We start from the raw sequence: 21153 nt of genomic DNA, 5'->3' as shown, positions 1-21153 counted from the left end.
GGAGAAGAGGGTATCACAAACCCTGGGGGAGGGGCCCCAACCACACCTGCTACAAGCTACCTCTCTGGGAAAGGGTGAGAAGCAGGCATCGGCCTGGGGGGCATAGAGGCAAAGATGGCCCGGAGAAGTGGTCGAATAAATGGTGGAAAGGCGTCCAGCTGACTCAGCACCTGGGGGTGGCTGGGTGACCTGTCCCCCACCAGATGCTCCCAAGGCACAGATCCTTCGGCCCTCATCGCCGGCCATCTGCAGCGCCCACATCCTTCCTCCAGCCAGCAGGTGCCTTTATTTACGATCACCTTGGAAGGGTCGAGCAGACATATGTTGCTAAGGGTCGTTTATTCTTGTTTATAAAATTTATGGCTTCACCTCGATTACACACTGTCAAAACGGGAAGGATTGGCCCCAAAGTCTCTTGCCGCATGACTGCCTCAGACGTGCGTACATCTGTTAACTCCGTAGGAGCTGTAGAGGGAAATAAGGTTGATGATAGCTCAAAAGCTCGCTGTCCCGTCACAAGGTGTGGGCAGCCCGCCTCGAGAAAAGGCATCTGGGCGCGTCCGTGGTGGAGAGAGGGGTGGTGTCTGTGAGTGGCCGGGCCAGGTGGCACCAGGACCCTGTCCCCTCCTGGCCACACGCTCTCTGTCGGGCGCTTGGGGTTGCCCAGTGGGAGAGGAAGAACTTGTTTCTGAGGATCCTCAGGGGTCCGGCCGCAGGACCCAGCAGCTGGAGAGAGTTCCGAGCCTGTGGCTCTCCACCTGCAGACTTCAGCGGGGAGACAGAAGCGGACTCTCCACTGCTGGGGGAATTGGAGATAGGACGACCTTTCAGGAGGGCAATTTGGCAGTGCACATGAAAGTCCTAGAAACGTACGTCCTTATGGATTCTGCGTCCGAGAATTTCTCCAAAGGAAATAGCTACGTTGGTGGAGCCATCGGGATTTTTCAGGGCAGTGCTGCCCATTACAGTGAAAAACTGGACACCGTGTCTAACAATAGGGAGCTAATTGCTAAACAGGGAAAATAGTTAACAATAAGAGGCTATAGGAAACACAAAGCTGGGTGCGTGGGTGGTCCGTGAGTTCAAGTCCTGCATCGGGTGAGCACGAGACCCACTTTAGGTGAACATGAGCCCCAGGTGAGTCCTGCTTCTCTCTCTCTCTCTCTCTCTCTCTCTCTCTGCCCCTTGCTCACTTGCACCCTCTCTCTCAAAAAAAAAAAAAAAAAAAAAAGAAGGAAATACAAAACGACTGACATTGATTGTGTCTATATATTTATTACTGTGGAAAAGAGAAAACTTTTAAGTGAAAAAAAACCAAGTTGTAAAATAGTATATATAGAACGACCTAATTCCTGGAAAAGAAATGCATGTGTGTGTATACACCACAGGAAAAAATGCAAGGATCTGTCCCATGTGTTAGTAATACTTACCTCTAAGAGGCACCTGGGTGGCTCAGTCGGTTGAGTGTCTGACTTCGGCTCAGGTCATGATCTCACGGTTCGTGAGTTCGAGCCCTGCGTCGGGCTCTGTGCTGACAGCTCAGAGCCTGGAGCCTGCTTCGGATTCTGTGTCTCCCTCTCTCTCTGTTCCTCCCCTGCTCACACTCTGTCTCTCTCTCTCTCTCTCAAAAATAAACATTAAAAACAAAATACCTCTAAATCATGGGATTATGGGTGGTTTTAACTTTAATTGTTGTTTGTCTGGATTTTCTTTTTTTTTTTTTTTGAACAATGAGTTTGGGTTGGATTTGACAAAGGCTTACTTGTGTAATAAACATGACTGCCAAAGAGAAAAGAAACGGACAAATGCTTTCCATGCCTGTCATAAATCATCTACCTCTCTCGGGATGCTTGGAGCCAGGGTAGGCTTCCCTCCGGTAGCCAGAGCCACGGGGCCCCTCCGAACTCTAGAAGCCTGGAGAACATGCCCCTGGTCGTTCTGCTGAAGACAGCTGGCTGTCTGGAGTGCAGTTCCTGGGCAGCCTGAATGTGGAGGGTTGGCTTCGGTTCTAGGGCAACAGAGGAGGGAAGAAAAATGATCACGGCCCCACTGAGGATTGCCCCCGGAAGGTGATCACACCAGCTTTCCATAGGATGCCGAGGACGCTGGCATCCTTCTTTCTCCTCTGTCGGCTGCTGCATCTTTAACTTGCCTGGGGTTTGAGAGTAGACAAAGAACATCCGTATTTATCATCTTAGATGGATTTTCACCGTGGATTATCACCCTAACTTCATTTGGACAAACTGGCGCCCCGTCGGGTACAGCGATGAATCCAATGTGCCACAGTCAGCCAAGTGGCACAAACCAGCACTCCACCTGGGCCTTCGGTAGCAAAACCCAGCTTCCCTTCCCAATTACCTTTTGTGGAGACAGTGGAAGGGCTTATTCCAGGGGTGAGAAAGAGATGCCAATATGCCATTTGGTCGGGAGGGGCTGCCCGGAAGGCTGTGTTAAGAAGGAGCCTGAGGGGCGCCTGGGGGGCTCAGTCGATTCAGTGTCTGACTTCTGCTCAGGTCATGATCTTGCAGTTGACAAATTCGAGCCCCGCGTCGGGCTCTGTGCTGACAGCTCAGCCTGGAGCCTGCTTCCGATTCTGTGTCTCCCTCTCTTTCTCTCTCTCTGCCCCTCCCCACTCATACTCTGTCTCTGTCTCAAAAATAAAACATTAAAAATTAAAAAAAACAAACAAAAAAGGAGCCTGAGGCTGGGCTGGGTCCAGATTTGGCAGCTGTTAGTAATCCGTTAGCATGACTTCCGACGGAGGTAGTGGAACAAAGATGTATTTGACATTTCTGGATTCCTAGGCCAAGGCCCTCACAGATTTTAAAGAATGGGGACTTCAGAGGCAGGTATTGTCTCTGGGCTGCCCAAGCATGGACAGACTGTCCCTCCAAGCTGGCCCCAAAAGTGGCTTTCTCGACCCCACAGTTCCCTAAGAGGACGAGCTGGCGGGACAGATTTCTCAGAGCTTTGAGGTGACAACATCAGGGTCACAGATCTCCGAGAACCGAATGCGTATAAATCTAATTGATGAGTCAGCCCTGATGAGCCCCCACCGTAATTCAGAATCTGTAATTACATTTCACATCAAAGCACGCAAAGATTAAAGCCAGTGAGAAATAGTGTGACAGCTCCCATCCCCAGCCCAGCCCCAACCTCTGCCACAATCTCCGTCCCCCCTCCTCCTGCCAGCAGGCAGGTGATCCAGGGCTAGGGGCTGTCCTTCTAGAAGCCACATTCCTTTAGCTGTTTCTTCTCTCAGTTAACTCCCTACGGTGCTAGGCACCAGGTCCGTCCCCCCTCCTCCCGTTCCCCGCAGTGCTGCATTGAGACGGGGCAAACGCTTTCTTCAGGGGGTGTTCTTGGGTTTCTGGTTTACAATGTCCTCCCACTGAAGACCGCTAGGAACACCCCTGTAGTTGAGCAATGTCACGCTGTCCTATTGCAACAACAGAGCACACACACCATTGGGAAACGCGGGGTGTTTTAGAAGGGGGATTTCTTCAGCTGGTGCCGGGTGCTTTGCAGGGTGGTTCGAGGACTCAGGGGGCAGTTCTGTAGTTAAGGTACCTTAAAAAATCCTAGCTAGAAGGGGTGCCTGGGTGGCTCAGTTGGTTGAGCATCCAACTTTGGCTCAGGTCATGATCTCGCAGTCTGTGAGTTTGAGCCCCGCATTGGGCTCTGTGCCGACAGCTCGGAGCCTGGAGCCTGCTTTGGATTCTGTCTCCCTCTCTCTCTGCTCCTCCCTTGCTTGTGCTCTATCTCTCTCTGTCTCCCAAAAATAAATAAATGTTAAAAAAAAATTTTTTTTTTTAATCTTAACTAGAAGGAGGAAGGAATGAAGGATGTTAAAGCTAACGGTGGGGCACCCAGCTGGCTCAGTCCGTTGGAGCACATGACTCTTGATCTCGGGGTTGTGAGTTCGAGCCCCATGCTGGGTGTACAGATTACCTTAAAAAGATAAATAAAATCGTTAAGCTGTAATGCAATACATTGGAGGGTCAGCAGACATAGCCCCCAATGTCAAGGGCCTGGCTTGGTGAGCCACCTTGCACACACGCATCCCCACACTCCCACACCCAGGATGCGATCAAGCACCTGGTGTGGGAAGTGAATTCAATGCTCATTATATGCCAGGCATGGGGCATGCCTGACCTCATTTGACCTCCTGGGGACCCTACGTGGGACGAATGATCATCCTCGCTTTGCAGGTGTGGAAAGATGAGGTGATTTGGCCCAGGTCCTGGGAAGGAAGTGGCTGGGACCAGATCCAAAGTCTAATTCCAGGATCCAAATCCTTGCCACTGCCCTGGGTGCCAGCGTAGGCTTTCGAAGTCCTGACAATAACAGGAAGCCCCCCGTGGATATTTGCTATGTTCGGGTCCCTCTTCTCTTGACAGCCATGCCTCAAGTCCCTTTTGGGGAGTTACTTTTCCCCCTGGGATACAATCTCCGTGGGGCTCTCTGTCCTGTTTTCAACACATCATAAGCGATCTTCTGGGTTTCCCATTAGTGTCTGTCTCTCTCAAAGTAGGCTGTATCCTAGGGCTTAGTTAGAACAGGGCTTGGCACATGGCAGGTGCCCGAGAACACTTACTGAATGAATAAATGGAAGAGTGACATCGGTGCCTTGCTGGGTCTTTTTGCTCTCCCTGAATTTTCCCTGAAGATTCTGGCATGATCGGAACAAAGATGGGTTCCTGGTCGGAGCGGAGTCGTTCCCGCCGAGTCCTGAAGACTCTGCTCGACTCAGCCTCTCTCGAAGACCCTGAACTACCCTGGCCCTTGCTCTGGCTCAACTCTGCGTCTCCCGTCCTCAAAACCTGCCGATAAATCCCTTTTCTGTCTACATGAGGCCGAGCCGGTTTCTGTCACTTGCAGCTCGAGAACCCTAGCTGATAGAAACCCCTCGTGAGGGTGGCTGGAGGTGGGTGTCTCCAACTTCCCAGCTTCACAGCACGGACCTGCTGGGACAGGCCACCCGGCTGGTTCAACAGGGGCCGCTGTTACAGGAAACCAAGAGGGAAGACCAAGGAACTCTGGCCATTGCTGTGGAAGCAGTAGCAAGTTCGCTGTCATTATTAAGATGGTTTGGGGGCTGAGAGCAAGGCCTCCATAGAGAAGACGCCACAACCCCAAATGGATCATGGTCCCAGATGCACTAAGGGGCTGTTCTGGGCCTTCACCTTGTCCCCCCTGGGTCTCTGGCTCAACTGGTGAGGAGAGGGGCTCAGCTTGCAGGGATGGGAGCGATGAGCTAAGGAAGAGGTGCCGCAACGCCCACATCCTGTCTCCACCTGGGGAGCTTTGGGGGGGAGGCGGAGGCAGGGTAACTGCAGAGCAGGTACCCTTGCTCGGGTACGCTCCCAATCCAACTCAGCCTCTTACCTCCGTAGCCGGGGACAGTGCTGTTCTGCAGACAGCCACCTCTCCTGGTCTTGCCAGGACTCAGGAGACGAGAGCTCTGGGATCTTCAGCAAGTCCTTACAGACCTGCAGGGCCTTCACTGCAAAGCGGGTGCAATTCTGTTTCCAGCAGTCCCCTCAAGGGTAGATGGGGCACCAGATGCAGAAGGCTCTGAATAAGGGACAGAGCAGCCCCTGTGGCTTCACTCAGTCTTGATCCCAGTGTCTGGAAGGCTCCCCCACCCCTCTTCTGCCTGCTCAGACCTTAGTAAGGGCTTGGGAGTGTGGCAAATGAGGGTTCGAATCTTGGCTCTGCTGCTGACCGACTCTAGGACCTCGGACAAGGGGCCTGCCGTCTCCAAACCTCAGTTTTCCCAGCCGTGAAGCGGGCATCCTAACAGTGTGGCACTGGAGCGGATGATCACGGTATGTGCTCAGACATCTCTTCCTTGGATCGGTTACGCCTCTTCCCCAACCGGACCGTGAGGTCTGCAAGGCAGGGTGGTGTCCACATTCCTTGTGACTGTGCCCCCCGGCACGCGGCGCAGCCTGTGTGCCTGTTTTTGGGTGAACGGAGGCAAGCCTGAACTCTCTGGCAGTCTGTCCAAGGGGGCTGCCTCCTGGCTGGGACGCCCGCCAACTGCTGGGTCCGTCTGGCATCATCGGTGATGGTGACAACGCCATCCGGGCAGACCCTCACTTGCCCCACACAGGGTGATGCTCCCCTCCCTGGGCAGAGACCCTGGGAAGGACACAAGCGGGCCGGGGAGTCAGTGGGGCCAGGCCCTGTGGGGAGAGGGTGGTGGAGCCCGGTGTGTGGTACCGGTGCCCAGAACAGGCGATATATTAAGAGGACAAAGCGTCATTTGTCACGTGCCACGCCCGCCCCCGCCCACGCCCCCATCTGTCTTTCCCTCAACTTCAGGCTCCCCTGCCTTCCCTGGGGGAGCCCTCTCCTGCAGCCCCCTGTCTCTGTTTGCACCCAGTGACTTTTTTTTTTTTTTTAACGTTTTACTTATTTTTGAGAGAGAGAGACAGAACGCGAGTGGGCCAGGGGCAGAGAGAGAGGGAGAAGCAGAAGCAGGCTCCGGGCTCCGACCTGTCAGCACGGAGCCCGACGCGGGGCTCGAACTCACGAGCCGCGAGACCATGACCTGAGCCGAAGTCGGACGCTCAACCGACACCACACCCAATGACTTCTAACCCTTCCCGGCTCCCCCGCCACCCGTGGGATATCCAGCACAGACCGTTCCCTGTGGCGGCAAAGCCGACGCAGGTCGAAGGGGACCCTTTGTAATCACACGGACCCGGGGCCGAATCCCACCTCTGGGGCTTTCTAGCCGCGTGGTCTCGTGCAAGGGGATGCGTCTCTTTGAACCTCATCCGCACCCGCAGAACGGACCGAGTGCCCAGGGTCCCTGGGAGGAGGAGGGGCAAGAAATCGTGCAGAAGGCTGAGCGCCGGGCCGTGCTCAGGGTGAGGGCCCGGGGGACGGGAGCTCCTGCCAACACCACCTGTGGGAGGGCGTCCCCGCTCCTGCCCCGGGTGTGATGCGGTCCACCTCCCGCAGCTCACCAGCTCACCTTTGGTCTGGCTGCTGCCTCGGCCCTGAACGCCTCCCTTCCTGTCTCCGAGGTGCAGACCCTCTTTCCGGGGGGGAAATAAAGGACACTTCCCTGATGGCACCCTTTTCCCTAAAAACACCCGACCCCTCTTCCGACCCCGGAGCGTGACTTGTCCCATTACCACAGAGAGGCTTTGTAAGGTCCGACTCCCGTTTTGCGGACGAGAGCGAGGCCGGGAGAGGCGGGCAAAGCTCTCGCGGCCAGTGAAAAGCGGGGCTGGGCTTGGCACCCGTGTCTGGAAGACCCCGCAGCCACGAGCTGTCCATGAGGTAAGTGGGAGGGTTACTGTCGGGGCGATTTTCCTGCTGAGGAAGAAAAGGTTCAGGAAGTTGGAGGCCTGCCCAGAGTCACTCAGTGGACCTGAACCAGCGTTTGATGCCAAGTTCAGGGTCTCCTTCCCCCACGTGTCTGAACGCCGGGCCCCGGTGCATGGCGCACGCGCTCCAACCTTTGCTCCTGAGTGCGGTCTGCGGTGTGGCGCCAGGCGGTCAGGAACGAGGGCCCCCGGGCCCCCCAGAGCCGCTGAATCAGGCGGGTCCCCCTCGGTGACTCGTGGGCACACGGTGTTCGGGAAGCCTGGAGTCTGACTTACGCTTTCGGCTTCCTCTGCAGGCTTCTCCGGGGTCAGAGAAGCAGGTCACACCTGCGGGGCCTCTCCTGTGGTCGCCGAGCGTTCTCGCCGTCTGGCTCTCTTGGCGGAGGGTCTGTAAAATGACACAGACCCCGGTCTGCCCGAGTCTCTGAGTCTCCCCGAGGCTCAGGGGCCACCCAACTGCCGAGGGCCGGGAAAGCCATGAAGGGGATGCGGCTGCCGGGCCCGTCCGGCGGAAGGCTCAGGACACGGCGAAGGCTCGGGCAAAGGAGCCAAAAACCGGAGGCTGAGGGTGAAGCCCGGCAGAAGCCCCTCGGCACGTCCCACTGACACCTATGGATGCCTCCTCACACGGAGTGTGAAAGACAGAACTCCAGAGAGGGCGTCAACTAGGTCTCTGGAATAAAATAACGAGGACGGTTACACCAGCAGTGAATCACCGTATCACTGTCCACAGAGGGCCCAGCACAGGCTGGGGCTTTTCGGGCCACACTACGTGCGGGCTGCTGCTAGGCCCATTCTGTGGAAGAGGGAGGCGCGGCCCGGAGACGCCGAGGGTCTTGTCCCTGGCCTCAGGGCGAGTGGACAGCAGAGCCAGGATGCGAACCCGGTTCCAGAGGCTCCAAATCCCTTGCTCTGTCCAGTGCACTCGCTCAGCTCGGACTCCGGAGTCAAGTCGCGATTCAAGCACGTGCTTGCAACAAAGGTTAGTTCTCCTGACGATTACAGTGAGTGAGCGACTTCCTTGCGACTCCGAACACTGGAGAGACCCTTGGATCCTGTCTGGGCCTCCGTGAGTGCACCTGCCCCCCATTCCTGCAGAAGTTCCAGAGGGAGATTGCGGACGAGACTTCTCCATATGATTTCTCACTCCCTGCTGTGTCGGTCGGTGGCAGCGGAAGCTCCCGGAAGTCGGGTCGGGGCCTAAGTGACAAGTCACGGCAGTCCCGTTTCCTTCTCGTGCCAAGGTGGGCAAATGTAGGAATAGGACTAACATCTGAGTGCGGACTCGGTGCCAGGAACTGAGCGGGCTGCAGGCCCCATGCTGCTTCATTTAAGCCCCGCGCTCCCAGAAGGGGACAGGAGACTCTGAAGAGGCGCACGCAGAGGCCGGCCTGGGATGGAACAGGAAGTCAGGGTTGGCACGCGTCTCCGTGGTCCCGAGCCCGCGCTCTGCTTCTCGAAACGGTGCTCCAAACCGACCACTTTCCACAGTTCTGCAGCTGCTCTGATCAACCTACGAGCTTTCCAGGATATAAGTCTGGGGCCTCAGGGAGCCCTGGATCTACATGTTAACCAACCTCAGAGATAACCTGTCTGTTCGCGACCCTGTCACTTTTTGTAGTGTGACATCTGCTAAGTTAACGGGACAAAGATAGGCTCGTGGCTCTGCTAGGTCAGAAATGCTGCGGAGACCAGCGTTCCATGTAAATATTCTCAGGCACTTGCAAGTTCTGGCCGTGTTATTAAAATCGTCTTCAGGGGTGCCTGGGTGGCACAGTCGGTTAAGCGTACGACTTCAGCCAGGTCACGATCTCGCGGTCCATGAGTTCGAGACCCGCGTCGGGCTCTGGGCTGATGGCTCAGAGCCTGGAGCCTGTTTCCGATTCTGTGTCTCCCTCTCTCTCTGCCCCTCCCCCGTTCACGCTCTGTCTCTCTCTGTCCCAAAAAATAAATAAATGTTGAAAAAAAAAATTAAAAAAAAAAATCGTCTTCATCTAAGGGCTCCTGGGTGGCTCAGTCGGTGGAGCAGCCGACTCTCAATTTCAGCTCAAGTCGTGGTCCCAGGGTCGTGGGATCGGGCCCTACGTCAGGCTCTTTGCTGAGTGTGGAGCCTGCGTGGGATTCTTTCTCTCCCTCTGCCCCTCTCTCCCGCTCCTACACTCTCAAAAAAAAAAGTCATGTTTTGGCACAGAATGAGGCTCTGGGTGTCTCACGCTGGACCCTACTGATGTTGTTTAGGGAGCTTGGCAGGATTTTTTCCCTCCCGTGGTACAAATGCTCCAGGCGAGAAAAGCCGGCACGCATGGATTTCTCTTGGGTGCCCAGGCGTTCTGACTGTTGTAAAAGAGCTGCCAGGCTTTCAAGACATCTCTCCTGAGTCCCTGGATTTCAGGGGGCCAGCCTCCCGCTCAGACCCTCCAAGGGCTCCCTGCTCCAGGCAGGGAGAACTCACAGGAGGCTGGAGGCACCACGGAAAAACAGGCAGGTTTGACATGGGTTTCCTGCAGAGTATAAATCTGGGCTGAACAGAATGGGACATGGCTGTATATCCTGCAAGGATGATCCTCAGCGTGGGGGCAAAGCTGAATGGACCCAGACGTAGCTGTAAAGTTTGCCCTCACACGCTCGTGAATTTATGTGGATTGTTTTCAACGGACATACATCTATCGCTTCTATCCATTTGTGTGTAAGACACATACTCCAGGGCGATGGCTGCCTCTGGGAGGTGGGTGAGAGGGCAAGGGCCCGGGCGGTGCTGAAGACGACCTTCGCTTTACCTGAAGTGTGCTACTTCTCAAAACAGAAGTGGAAGCAAACAGGACACTGTCAGCCGCTACTGACTCTGCTTAGTGGGTGAGACTGGGGAGTCTGTTACATTTTCCTTTGTACCTTCTTTCCGCTGCAGGAGCCCACGTGCCCTTTAAGCTCCAGGCGCCCCATCGTGAGCTATCCACACACGTGGTCGAAAAGCGCTCCTTCAGATAAAAAGCAGAACACAGCCATCATGTGCTGAAGTACAAATTTAATAAAGCCTTTGATCACGTTTTAATCTCTAGGTTATCTATGAAACAACAATGACAAAAAAATGCCACAACTTTTTAGAGCCATCAAGAGCCATCGAGGTGTCCACGAACACCAGCCATAAACGTACAGATGCAGGGTTTTAGATAGTGCAATATTTCCAGCTGTTGAAGAGAATTTAAACGAAATCACAAACTACCCCTCCTCATCAAAAGAACAAATAAAGTTGACGTTGGTGCTTGGAAACCACTCTCTCCCCAGTCCCACGCTGGCGGATTCTCAGGTAATAAAAGCTGAGGGGGAATCACACGTCTTTGTGCAGGTGGACAATCTGGGCCGCAGCATAAACGTACAAACCTGCTCAGTGCACCTGCACGCATTCCGAGGAGAGCTTTAGGAGAGTCGGGTTATTTAAAGTGGCAAATCCATAGATCTAGAGGTTACTAACAAATCTTAAATAACAAATTCCTGTCTGTCTTTAGATTCCTTGCCGTCTTTCCATCAAAGGAAAACTCTGTTCTCCAGAAGTGCAGGGGCTCTAACAGAGCCAGGGTCGAACCCGAGCAGGACGTGGTACCCAGCTGTGACCCTCTGATGGAGGCCATGGAGACAGGTCTTGCCCGCTTTGCCACCAGCATGCCGGAAGGTGCTCTGCTGCTTGGAAGAGAGCTGTCAGCCCTCAGCCGGCTCCACAGAGCAGAGGAGGGTCCAGGCACTCCCGGCTTCTACCTTGGTGGTAGGGATGCGTAAGGAGCTTGACGGGGTGGGTGAGGGTGGATGGCTGTCAACACAGGCCACAGACACGGCCTCCGTCTCAAGTCCCTGGATCTAGACTAAAGTTCTCAGGACAAGGGGTGGGAATGAGGGCGGGGGGAGGGGGCATAACGGGTTGGAAGAGAAAATGAAGTAAAAAAAACAAAACCCCAAACCCCAACTCAGAGTTTCCTCAGCCCTTTGAGCCTCCATCAGGGAAAGGGCTCCCGGTTCCCTGCGTTGAAGATGGATGAGCGATAAGATCCAAGGTTTTTTTGTTTGTTTGTTTTGCAACTTTATCATCAATGGTGGAAAGTCACTGCCCGGACAGGCTGGGTAACTTGGCTAGTGCTTGTTCCTTACTAGACAACAAGTAGGGCACACCAGCGGGGAGAAGGCAGCCGCCCTCTTAGGAATCAGCAGGTTTGGGGGAACAGCCAGAGCCTTCTGGAAACAGAGTTGCTCTTAAGGGCCAAGGGTTTTTTTTCCCCCAAAGCCAGATGCCAAAGTGAGTGCACAAGATGGGGTCAAGCCAGTGGAAGCCTCCCGGCCACTCAGCCTGCTGAGTGTGCACAGCATCTGAGGCGAGACAGGGGAAGGGGCACTGCCGCTGTGTGGAATGCGTGGTTTCGAGGTGGGGGCAGCGCCCTGAACTTCCTGGGCTCCACGGCCTCCCTGGCGGGCACCGCTGCTTCCCTGGGCAGCAGGTGAGCCTGGCGGTCTGGAGAGAGGCTGCTGTGGCCCGGAGGGGCAGAGACTTTGTCGAGTGCATAGAGGCTTGGCGAGGCCTTACCTGAGTAAAGAGTTTTCGGAAACGGAAGGAGAGCGTCTCACCTGTAGTGGGCTTTGCGCACTCGGGCCCGTGTCATGAAAAACACTCTGGACCCTGGGAGTTCTTGGGACTTGTTCATACGCAGCTCAGAGTTAGGGAAAGAAAAGACTCACCGAGAAACCAAACCATCAGAAGAAGGCCTTCTGCGTCACAGGCCCCCGGAAAGTAGGAGAAAAGGAGCAGCGCTGGCGGAACTTGGAGGTTTATTCTCAACACCCTTCCCATCAGTGTCACCTAGGGAATGCTATGGAGTTGTCACGTGCGTCCCAAGTTGTTGAGGCCACAGGGGAATCTCATGGCTATAGAGAGCGAGAGGTCACCTGGCTTGTGGTCACTTTCCCAGGGCGCCACTACCCCCGGAGCCGAAGGGCCCGGGACGCCAGGAGTTGGCCAGGGTGGGGGCGGGCGCGGGAGCTAGGAAAGCTCGAAGCCCGTGTTCATGCTGACGGCATAGCGCAGCTTCTCGCGGAGCACGCTCTTCCTGCTGTAGTTGGGCAGCTTGAGCAGGTTGAAGCAGGTGGAGGATGTGGGCAGGCGGCCGCCTGGCTCCCGCTTGCGGATGGTGAAGAAGCCCCGGAGGACACTGCCGAGGGTGTCCCCGGTGTCCTGCAAGCACACACCACAGCCTTGGGCGGGAGGCGCCCGGCGCCAGGGGCGGAGCACGACGGCGGGCCGGCGAGCGCGCACGCTGCTGCCCGAGGCCAGCCCCCAATCGCGGCATGACTGGCCCCGAGCGCTGAGTGCACGGCGGCCCCCGCGGCTCGGTCCTGCACAAGGACTCCTGTGTTAAGTACGCGCTCAGAGACAGGGCTTTCCGCTTAACTCCTGGCTAGCGGTTTTCAAAGAGCCAGAATACTGTAAGAATACTCGAGGTACAAAATCATGCCTAATGCGGCTGAACGATTCCTACTGCCAGCGTGGCGGCCTACGGAGGACCGTAAGTGGGGCAGCCTCCTTAAGTAAGGGGACTGAGGGTCGGCTAGTGTTTCACGAGGGACATGGAGCCCAGACCGCACCATCCTGAAGGCAGCCACGTGCAGGGGCCACTGGGTTTCGCGGGTGGTGAGGGGAGGGCTGAGACCCTTTCACTGGCGACTCTTCGAGGGCCCCTTCCACACAGCACGATGACCCGAAGGCATCCATTCTCCCGCACAGACGAGGAGACGAAGCGACGTGCTGGATGTGCACGGCCGGCATTCGGGCTTGTGCCGCCCACTCCTCAGCCGGCGTCCCTACCCCTCTCTCCCACCGCCCCTCACACCCGGAGCCCTGGTCGGGCCGGCAGCTGCCAAAACCGCTCCCGGGTACTTTCTCCCAAGGGAGTAAGGAGAGCTCAGGCCCCAGAGCAGCCCGGATCTGAGGGTACCCTCTGGGTGCCGGACCGCTCTCCCGGCCAGAGGGCCGTGGAACCTTCTCACGGGGCTCCGAGGAGCCGCGCTGCCCGCCGTGCGGACACAGACTGGGTGGAGGCTCCAGCCGGTGGGCAGAGCCGACAACAACCAAGAGGGGCCGACTGTCCCCCCACCACCCCCGGCAGCGGTACCTGATCGTCTGACACTTCAACACAGCGGATGGAAAAAGGAGGCTTGAGGTAGGCGAATCCCAGGAGCGGGGGCCTGGAGCAGCTGGTCACAAACTGCAACACAAGGCAGGTTGGGGGACAGAGTGGGGCCCTTGCTCCCTCAAAACAGGCCCCTTACAGGCGAGCTTCACTTTTCTGCCTTCTCCGGTCACGGTCCCATTAACTGCCGTGCAGCTGCCAGGATGGTGACAGAGAGTGCATTCGGTCCAAGGGCCGGAACACATCTCACATCTCTCTTAAGGGTGCTGCTCTCGAAGGTTAAAACCCCTGAAGACCACACCAGTGGGTGTGACTTTGTGGGCATCAACCCCATCACTGGGTGGAGAATGTGCAGCTCAAGAGTTCAGGAACAACACAAACTCCCCACACGGGACTGATCCCCAGTGGGTCTGGCACGGTGACCATCGCTCAGACAGGCACCATGCAATGGGAGCACTGGGGACAGTGAGACCGTGGTGCCCACCAAGCGTGGCACAGGAGAGGGGGCCCTGCTCCCCCTGCACCTGGCTTCCTGCTCGGCTTCCTAGCCACGCAGGCAAGGGTATGTGGGTGTGCTCACCCGAGCTCCCGGCCTGCTGGTTTACAGAGCAGTCTCTGTGAGTGGTCTCTGACAGATGAATCTGCTCTCAGCATGTGGACAAAAACCAGGCCTCAAGGGCCAGCAAGGCTGAGGGGCAGACCAAGACCTGAGATGGGGCCTACGGGCAATCAGCCCTGCTCCCTTGCCAGACTCTCGGGATTCCTTGCATCTTCCACGTGGCCGCACCCATGTTATTTCCCCCAACGGGCTAGCTCACGTCTGGACAGAGGAATCGGAGTGACCCGGAAATCCAAGGGATAAACCTGCCCAGGGAAGTCCTAAGAAACGATTTGCTTTCTAAAGTTCAACATCAGCTAAAAATGCGCTCCCTTCTCCAGGGCAGGTACGGACCTGCTACTTACAACACCAGGCTGTGCTTCCAAATGCCACGGCAAGCCGATGTCTGAGGGCTCTGGGAGCCCGGTCTCGTCTAATCACTCCACGGAAGCTTGTGGGATTTGCTCTGTGTTAAGGAGGAGGAGACAGACCCAGGAGAGTCTGTGCATATTCCAATTCGGGTTGCTCAGACCTGCTGCAGGCCAGGGCTGCTCAATGGAGGGAGTGGTGCCTTCACCCCCTGGGGCAGGAGGAGGAGGAAGGGGGTGGGGGCGGGGAGGTGGCCCAGGGAGCTGCCATCTGCTGGCGTGACGTCTAGAGAAGGCAGAGTCATGTCCACTCCTGTGCTATGACGCTTGTGTAGTACAGTACCACCCAGCTCTGGGGCCCGTGTGCAGAAAAGGGAGGGCACAGGAGCAGGAACGGCAGGTCTGGCGACAGGCTATCCAGAGACACACAGGCCCGCCATGTGGGACAGTGGCTGCACACGGTTATGAGACACTGGCCCTCTTCCTTTCCGGGAGAGGCAGGGCAAGAGGTTTTATGGGTCGGCAGAGTGTTTTGCCTACAGGAGGCGCTGTCGGAAAAACTGAATTGATTCTCTTGAGAATCAACTTTTGGAATTAGGTCCACCTGCCTACCCCAAGTCCCTCAAAACCTGCAGGGATAACCAGGGCATTTCTGCATCTGTGAGAAGGGCCTCCTTGATGGGAATGAACTCTCCTCACAACGACAAACCAAGGAGGAAGAAAACCCGCTGCCATTTCAATTGGTGGTGATACTGTTCATGCTGCTTCAATGACTGGGGTCACTTGAGACCATTCGAGAAACCCAAACGTCCGAAGGAAAATATTTTAAGGCACTTAAATTTATCCCCAGAATATGGCAAAATGTTAGTGACAAAACATCAAATAGAAGACCAGATAACAAAGTGACGATTCCATTTTTATAAGATACACAGGTACACAACACATACACAGACAAGTGTAAATACCATCCAGTGTCCTATAACACACTTTGCCGACGTCAGTAACAGGAAACACGGTGGCCCTGAGGGAACGCTTTGAACATTTACAACTTCAGAGACACCAATATAAGGGAACTGGTTAATGTCAGCCACTCTGCAAAAATATATGTCACTACCAGCCTACTCAACCATATGTGTTTCTTAAAAAATATGTTGTTTTTTATTTTGAGAGAGAGGGCGTGTGCGAACCGGGGAGGGGGCAGAGAGAGAGGGAGGGAGCGCATCCCAAGCAGGCTCCGCGCTCAGTACCGAGCCCAGTGCGGGGCTCGATACCACGAACTGTGAGATCATGACCTGAGCCGACATCAAGAGTCAGATGCCCAACTGACTGAGTCACCCGAGCGCCCCTCAGTCACATGTGTTTTATCAGGACATTGTGTGTGTGACACTGTATGTTTCACACTACTGAGAAAAAGGGTACACAGAGGCAGTCCCTGGAGAGCAGGGATGGAGACTGTTAAAAAGTCTGCTCATCTGGTGGGTGCCTGGCTGGCTCAGTCAGTGGAGCGTGTGACTCTTGATCTTGGGGTTATAAGTTTGAGCCCCACATTGGGTGTAGAGGTTACTTTTTAAAAAAAACTTAAAAGAAAAAAGTTTGCTTGTCTGTATCTTAAGGTAATCAACACCGTTTGCTTCTATAAGGAAGAAAGAAGATACATGCGAGGCCAGCGCCAATGAAGGGGAAGACGGAGTGCTGAGCCCAGCCAGCTCAGGCCCAGGCAGGCCTGTTTCTGCAGAGGAGTAGGCAGCGGGTCCCGGGCCCACCCAACTCAGCCTCGCCTTGGGCCTGTCTTGTTACTGCTTGACTTACCAAGGAGGCCGGCCTCCGGGAGAGGATATGCCGATAAAATGAGGTCCTCTTGGTAATTTTATTTTTTTCCAGTGTAAATTACTGTATCAAGTGGCCTCTAGGTTTAGGAGAGTATCTACGAATGTGCGTAAAGGCAACATATAAAATACCTTCAGAAACATGGCTCTCTCGTCAGGTGTGAAGTCAGAGGCCAGAATATCCCAGAGCCAGATGATGACCCTGTGACTTCCGTGAAACCCACCGTAGTACACCGTGTGCTTCCTGAAAACAACGCAGACAATGGGCTCAGACACACACTCCCACGGGTGCTCACAGACACAGGCAGGGATGGGATTTAGCCAAATGACACAGCAAACCCGGGTAGGCCCGGGCGACTACTGACTTCTTGGAAGGCTGGAAGCTCATGCCTTCGTAACCCATGTCCCTGGAAGCTAAGTGGGCAGGGAGCTTAAGAGCCAGGCCTGCGGCTCCGGAGCAGGAGCCGACAGGAGATCCTGCAATCCCATTTTCCGAGCCCTGGAGAGCCCAGCGGGCGGTCCCTGAGACTTGCTCAGTCTCCACTTCGACTTCTTGGGTCCCCAGACAGACAAGTGGCTGAGCTTTTATTCCAGGGCGATTCACCCTTAATCAGGGAGCAGTACACTTGGAGGTGGGCTGCAGAAACAGCTCTCCGATGGGAGCCCAGCAAGGGAGCAGAGCTTGCTTTCCGGGAGGCCTAAGATTTCACCTCTCCCCCCTCTTTCTCGCTCCTTACTTTAAATCTTCCAGGTCAATCTCAGCATTGTCACCGGAGATGAGACGCTGTAGCTCGGGGGTCGAGAACATCCGGATCCACTCGGGCTTGATAATGGAACGGAACCCGCTAATGAGGGCAGCTGTCTGGTTTTTGATCTGAGTGTGCATTCGAAAGTGGGCCATCAGATGGATGTAGCTAATCCTGTTGCAAACAAGAGAAAACGACAGGAATGAAAAGGCCAGGGCGGGCTGTTACCAACGGAACGAAAGAGGAGTCCAGTCATTTCTGGACCATTTCGCAAAAACACAAACGGCACCAGGGCGTCTCACCAGAACGATCATGAGGACGATGATGGTGGTGGTGCCACTGTGTATGCACCGTGCGTTCAAGGGCACGATCTCACTCATTCCTCCCCCAAACCCAGTGGGTGACGATCGGGCGACACCCCACTCTACCGAGAATAGAAGTGAGACATTCTCCAGGTGAGGAGAGGACCCTTCTCAGTACAAAGGGTGCTTTTCGGGCTTCTATTTAATTTCACTGATATAAGATATAATTCAGTCCTCCAATAAGCTTTAAAGCATAGGAAACGTGGTTTCATGATGGAACCTCGGTCAAAGCCTTGCTAATCCAGACCAAGGCTCTCAGCCATGAAGAGGTAATCCTGCAGATAGTTGTAACTAAATGCGGCTGGCTGACGGGTTCGATGGGGAAGCCAGAGCACTAACACCGGTTCCGAGCAGATGGTCTTCGGGGTCTGTTTTCATGAGCACGGTGACCTCATCTGCAACACCATATACCGTGCAACTCTTTCGAACAGGTTAAATCCGGGCTTGCTACCATCGCGGATTTCTTAGCAAACCATTTCCTCAGAGATGAAAGAACCTGAGGCCAGCCCAGGTGCAACTCTCAAAAGCCCAAATTAGCACAGTCCCAATAAAAATTTTACCCCACGACGCTCAGATTTGAGTTACTGACCTTGAAAATAGGACTATTTAAACCAGTAGCAGACCACACATCAGTATACTCACGTATGACTTTTCCCATTATCGCCACTCATGGACTCTCTGAAGCTGGTTGCTGACGTTCCATTTTACCAAAAGGGAGGGACTGTGGGGGACTTTCCCATTTTACCTCCCCGACCCCCAGAAAGTGCAAGATCAAACATCACCCCTGAGGGGGGCAGCATTGGCATTTCCAGACCTCTTAAGACCGTCCGTAGGACCGAACCCCCAGCCCTTATACTGAGCTTGGATGCTAAGAACGTGTAAGCGTTTGTGAAGCGGCATCCCACACGGGTCTCCAGGCAGGACAGGGACCTCACTCCAACACAGGCCGCACCGACCCACTGCCCCCGGCTGTGCTACATGCCGCTCCCACCCTCACCTCTGTGCCGCGATGCCTGGCCAAACGCGGCCGATCTGAGGGTGGCGGGCTCTGTGTGACACGTCACACATCTGACAGTGGTGATGCTCGCTGCTCCCACTGATCAAAGCTTCCCTTTGAGCCACACATCCTCAAAGGTCTGTTGCGTGGCATTGCTTCACGCAAAGCCCTCAGAAGGGGCGGTTACAGGCCCACGGCAGGCAGGCACACGACCCGCCCCTGCTCTCGGACACCCTCAGGCAGTGCCTCCCAGCCTCAGCTCCCTGTTCTTTGCTCAGTTGTCCAACTGATGCCCCGTGGCCAGGAGTCAAAACTGGGGTCTTTCGATCATGATGGTATCAGGTCTGCTCTTCTAAATAAAAGCTCGCCAAGCATGCGGAATGACCCAACCACCTGACCCAGGAGGGCCACACTGCTCGGAACACTGGGCTGTGATGTGCATCTGATCCAAATGACTCACCAGGTGGGACTGAGCTCTCACTTGTCAGTAGGAGAGTGATGCTCAGATTAACAGTTCAGAGGCTCCACTGAGCCTGGCGGCAGAAGATTGATAGATTGACAAAAGGGCCAATATCTACTCCTCATGCCAGGTTCTACTGTTTTAATTAGGGGAGAATAGTGCGGGTGGAGACAGTGCATTGAGGAGTTTTGCTTCCAGGGACCAAGAAGGTTGACATTTATGATAGATTTCTAAAAGCCTGTTATCTGTGACAATAGCTGCCGGGCCTCAGAGTCTCCCCGCGTCTAAGGACCTGTCTGTGGCATTTGAATTCATCACCGTGTCTTCTCAAGAACAGCGTTTTATACAACTGCCACATGCTATCATTCCAAAATGATCTGCCCCTCCAAGGTGTCTTTCCGCCTCCATGCCCTCTGGGTTCAGGACTACGTGCCTGAGTGGCTCAGAATCCATTTGTCTGCATCTCGAGCCGTCATTAAATTCCTAGGAACACCGTGGCCGGGGTGCCTCTGACCTTAGATGTGCTACTGCAAAAAATAAATTGTCAATTCTTATTTTGCAAATCGAATTTAACGCAATTTTGGCCTCTGAACTGTAACCAGTAAATTCCATGATGATATTTATGGCCTCTTTCTACTTCGATTTATCTTAATAAATTCTCCAAGTGAGCCCAGAAAGCCAGAATGAAGTCTTTTCAAGTGGTGACTTTAAAAATCTAATTGCTATACTCACTTATTTGCATTCGTAACTGGCGTGGTCTTCCCTCCAGGAGTCAGTTCATGGCAAACGAGCTGGGGGAGAAGACGGGGAGCAATGACTCGAGAGAATTCTAACGGGGAAATAAAGCTCTCTGAAGACGAAAGGGCCCGACGTCAATATCTCTAATAATGACAGACTCGAGGTGGAGCATGTCTGGGGGCAATCATCTTCGCAAAAAGCCAGGGCTTCAGTCTCAACAAGCGGACCCTACATGATCAATATGGAAAAGTGTCTTCTCATCTGATCCTCGTTCAAACATTTGTAGTAAGGCTTCAAGATGTCGTGGAGGGGACCGTGTTAGCATTTATGAGCACAGAGGATGGTTAAATATATGTTGGTACAGCCATACCCCGGAATGTCATGCAGCTATTAAAAAATATGAGGAAAACGTGTATTTGTTGAGAAGGGAGGAAAAAAGGTTATATGACAACACGCATGGTGTGGTGTCATTTCTACAAAAAAAAAAAAAATTATAGAGGTGCCTGGCTGGCTCCATCGGAAGACCATGCGACTCTTGATCTCAGGGTTGTGAGTTCGAGTCACGTTGGGTGTAGAGATTACTTAATGAAACTTTAAAAATTACATATGGGCTCAGGGAGAAAAGTCTAGAAAAGCACAGACCACACATTAACAGTGGTGCTCTCCTGGCACTGGCATCAGAGGTGGTTTCGTTTCCATTTTTGTGCTCGTATTATAGCTGAATTTGTGGTTTGCAGTTTGCATTATTTTTACCATCAGGAGAAAAACTGTCAGGAGGAATGTTCAAAATCTGATTACAGATTTGAAATCCATAGAATCAATTGTTTTCCTCAACCTCAAGAACTTCTGGGGTCACTTAAAAATCAAAGAACGCATGATTTGAAAGCTGATTTTAACAAATTCTATTAGCATAATACCCTAGGTCTCTAATGATGAAGAAAGGAACAACCGTGGACCCCTAGTCCCACTGCTGCCAACACCTCGGGGCAACCAGAGGATTTTAAAGCTGAAGGGCCTCTGGCAATCACTCAGCCTGGTGTTTCCCAGAAGGGGCTCCATGGAACACCACGTCTGTGGGCTACCACTTGGAGAATGGCTCTCTCTCCCCCTGGAAGAGTTCTGAGACCCAGCGAGCTGGGGAGGGCAGAGGTCAGCACAGCTCACTAGGTTTCTCCCTCACAGGCCAGTGTGCTGGGGGTGGTGGTGGGGGAGGCTCTTCGGAGGGTGGGGCCTGCAGGTGTTTACCGAGTGACGCTGGTCCCAGCCAGGACTCACGTTCAAGAACGCACTTTTGTGAGATAAGGGAAGTGGGGCTTGGGGAGACTGAGTGACCTCCCTGAGGTGATGCAGGTATGGCTCCAAGAAGCCAGCTCAGCACCACGAAGCTCCTGGTCTAGGCTCACGCAGGTGTCCACTGGGATGTAACTAGAGGGCGCTGAAGGCGCTGAGGGGAAAAGCCGAAAGGAAAACTCTGGGAGCAAACTCCTCTGCTGGTGCAGTTTCAAGGGTCTTTTCTTCCTGCCCTGCTCTTTATGACGAGCACGA

General features: G+C 54.4%; 1 protein-coding gene across 6 annotated transcripts in view; it reads right to left on the bottom strand.

Annotated features, from left to right (window-relative positions):
* Positions 1-10348: 10348 nt before the first annotated feature.
* The window catches only part of UBE3B (ubiquitin protein ligase E3B), a 53219-nt gene continuing 42414 nt past the window's right edge, over positions 10349-21153 (bottom strand). For all 6 annotated transcript variants that reach the window (XM_047087972.1, XM_047087971.1, XM_047087975.1 and 3 more), the window contains 5 exons: positions 19603-19661; positions 17043-17225; positions 16438-16549; positions 13496-13588; positions 10349-12558 (listed from right to left, as the gene is read on the bottom strand). In XM_047087972.1, coding sequence (XP_046943928.1) covers positions 12367-12558; positions 13496-13588; positions 16438-16549; positions 17043-17225; positions 19603-19661 — 639 coding nt within the window. In that variant the 3' untranslated portion in view covers positions 10349-12366. The remainder of the gene's footprint in view (positions 12559-13495; positions 13589-16437; positions 16550-17042; positions 17226-19602; positions 19662-21153) is intronic.

This window comes from Lynx rufus, unplaced genomic scaffold (genome assembly GCF_022079265.1).
Source record: "Lynx rufus isolate CCGP_SWC_20201006 ecotype Redwood Valley unplaced genomic scaffold, mLynRuf1.p SCAF_24, whole genome shotgun sequence".
NCBI classification, from domain to species: Eukaryota; Metazoa; Chordata; class Mammalia; order Carnivora; family Felidae; genus Lynx; species Lynx rufus.
The sequence above is the reverse complement of the archived record's forward strand: the minus strand, read 5'-3'. Positions and strand labels throughout refer to the sequence as shown.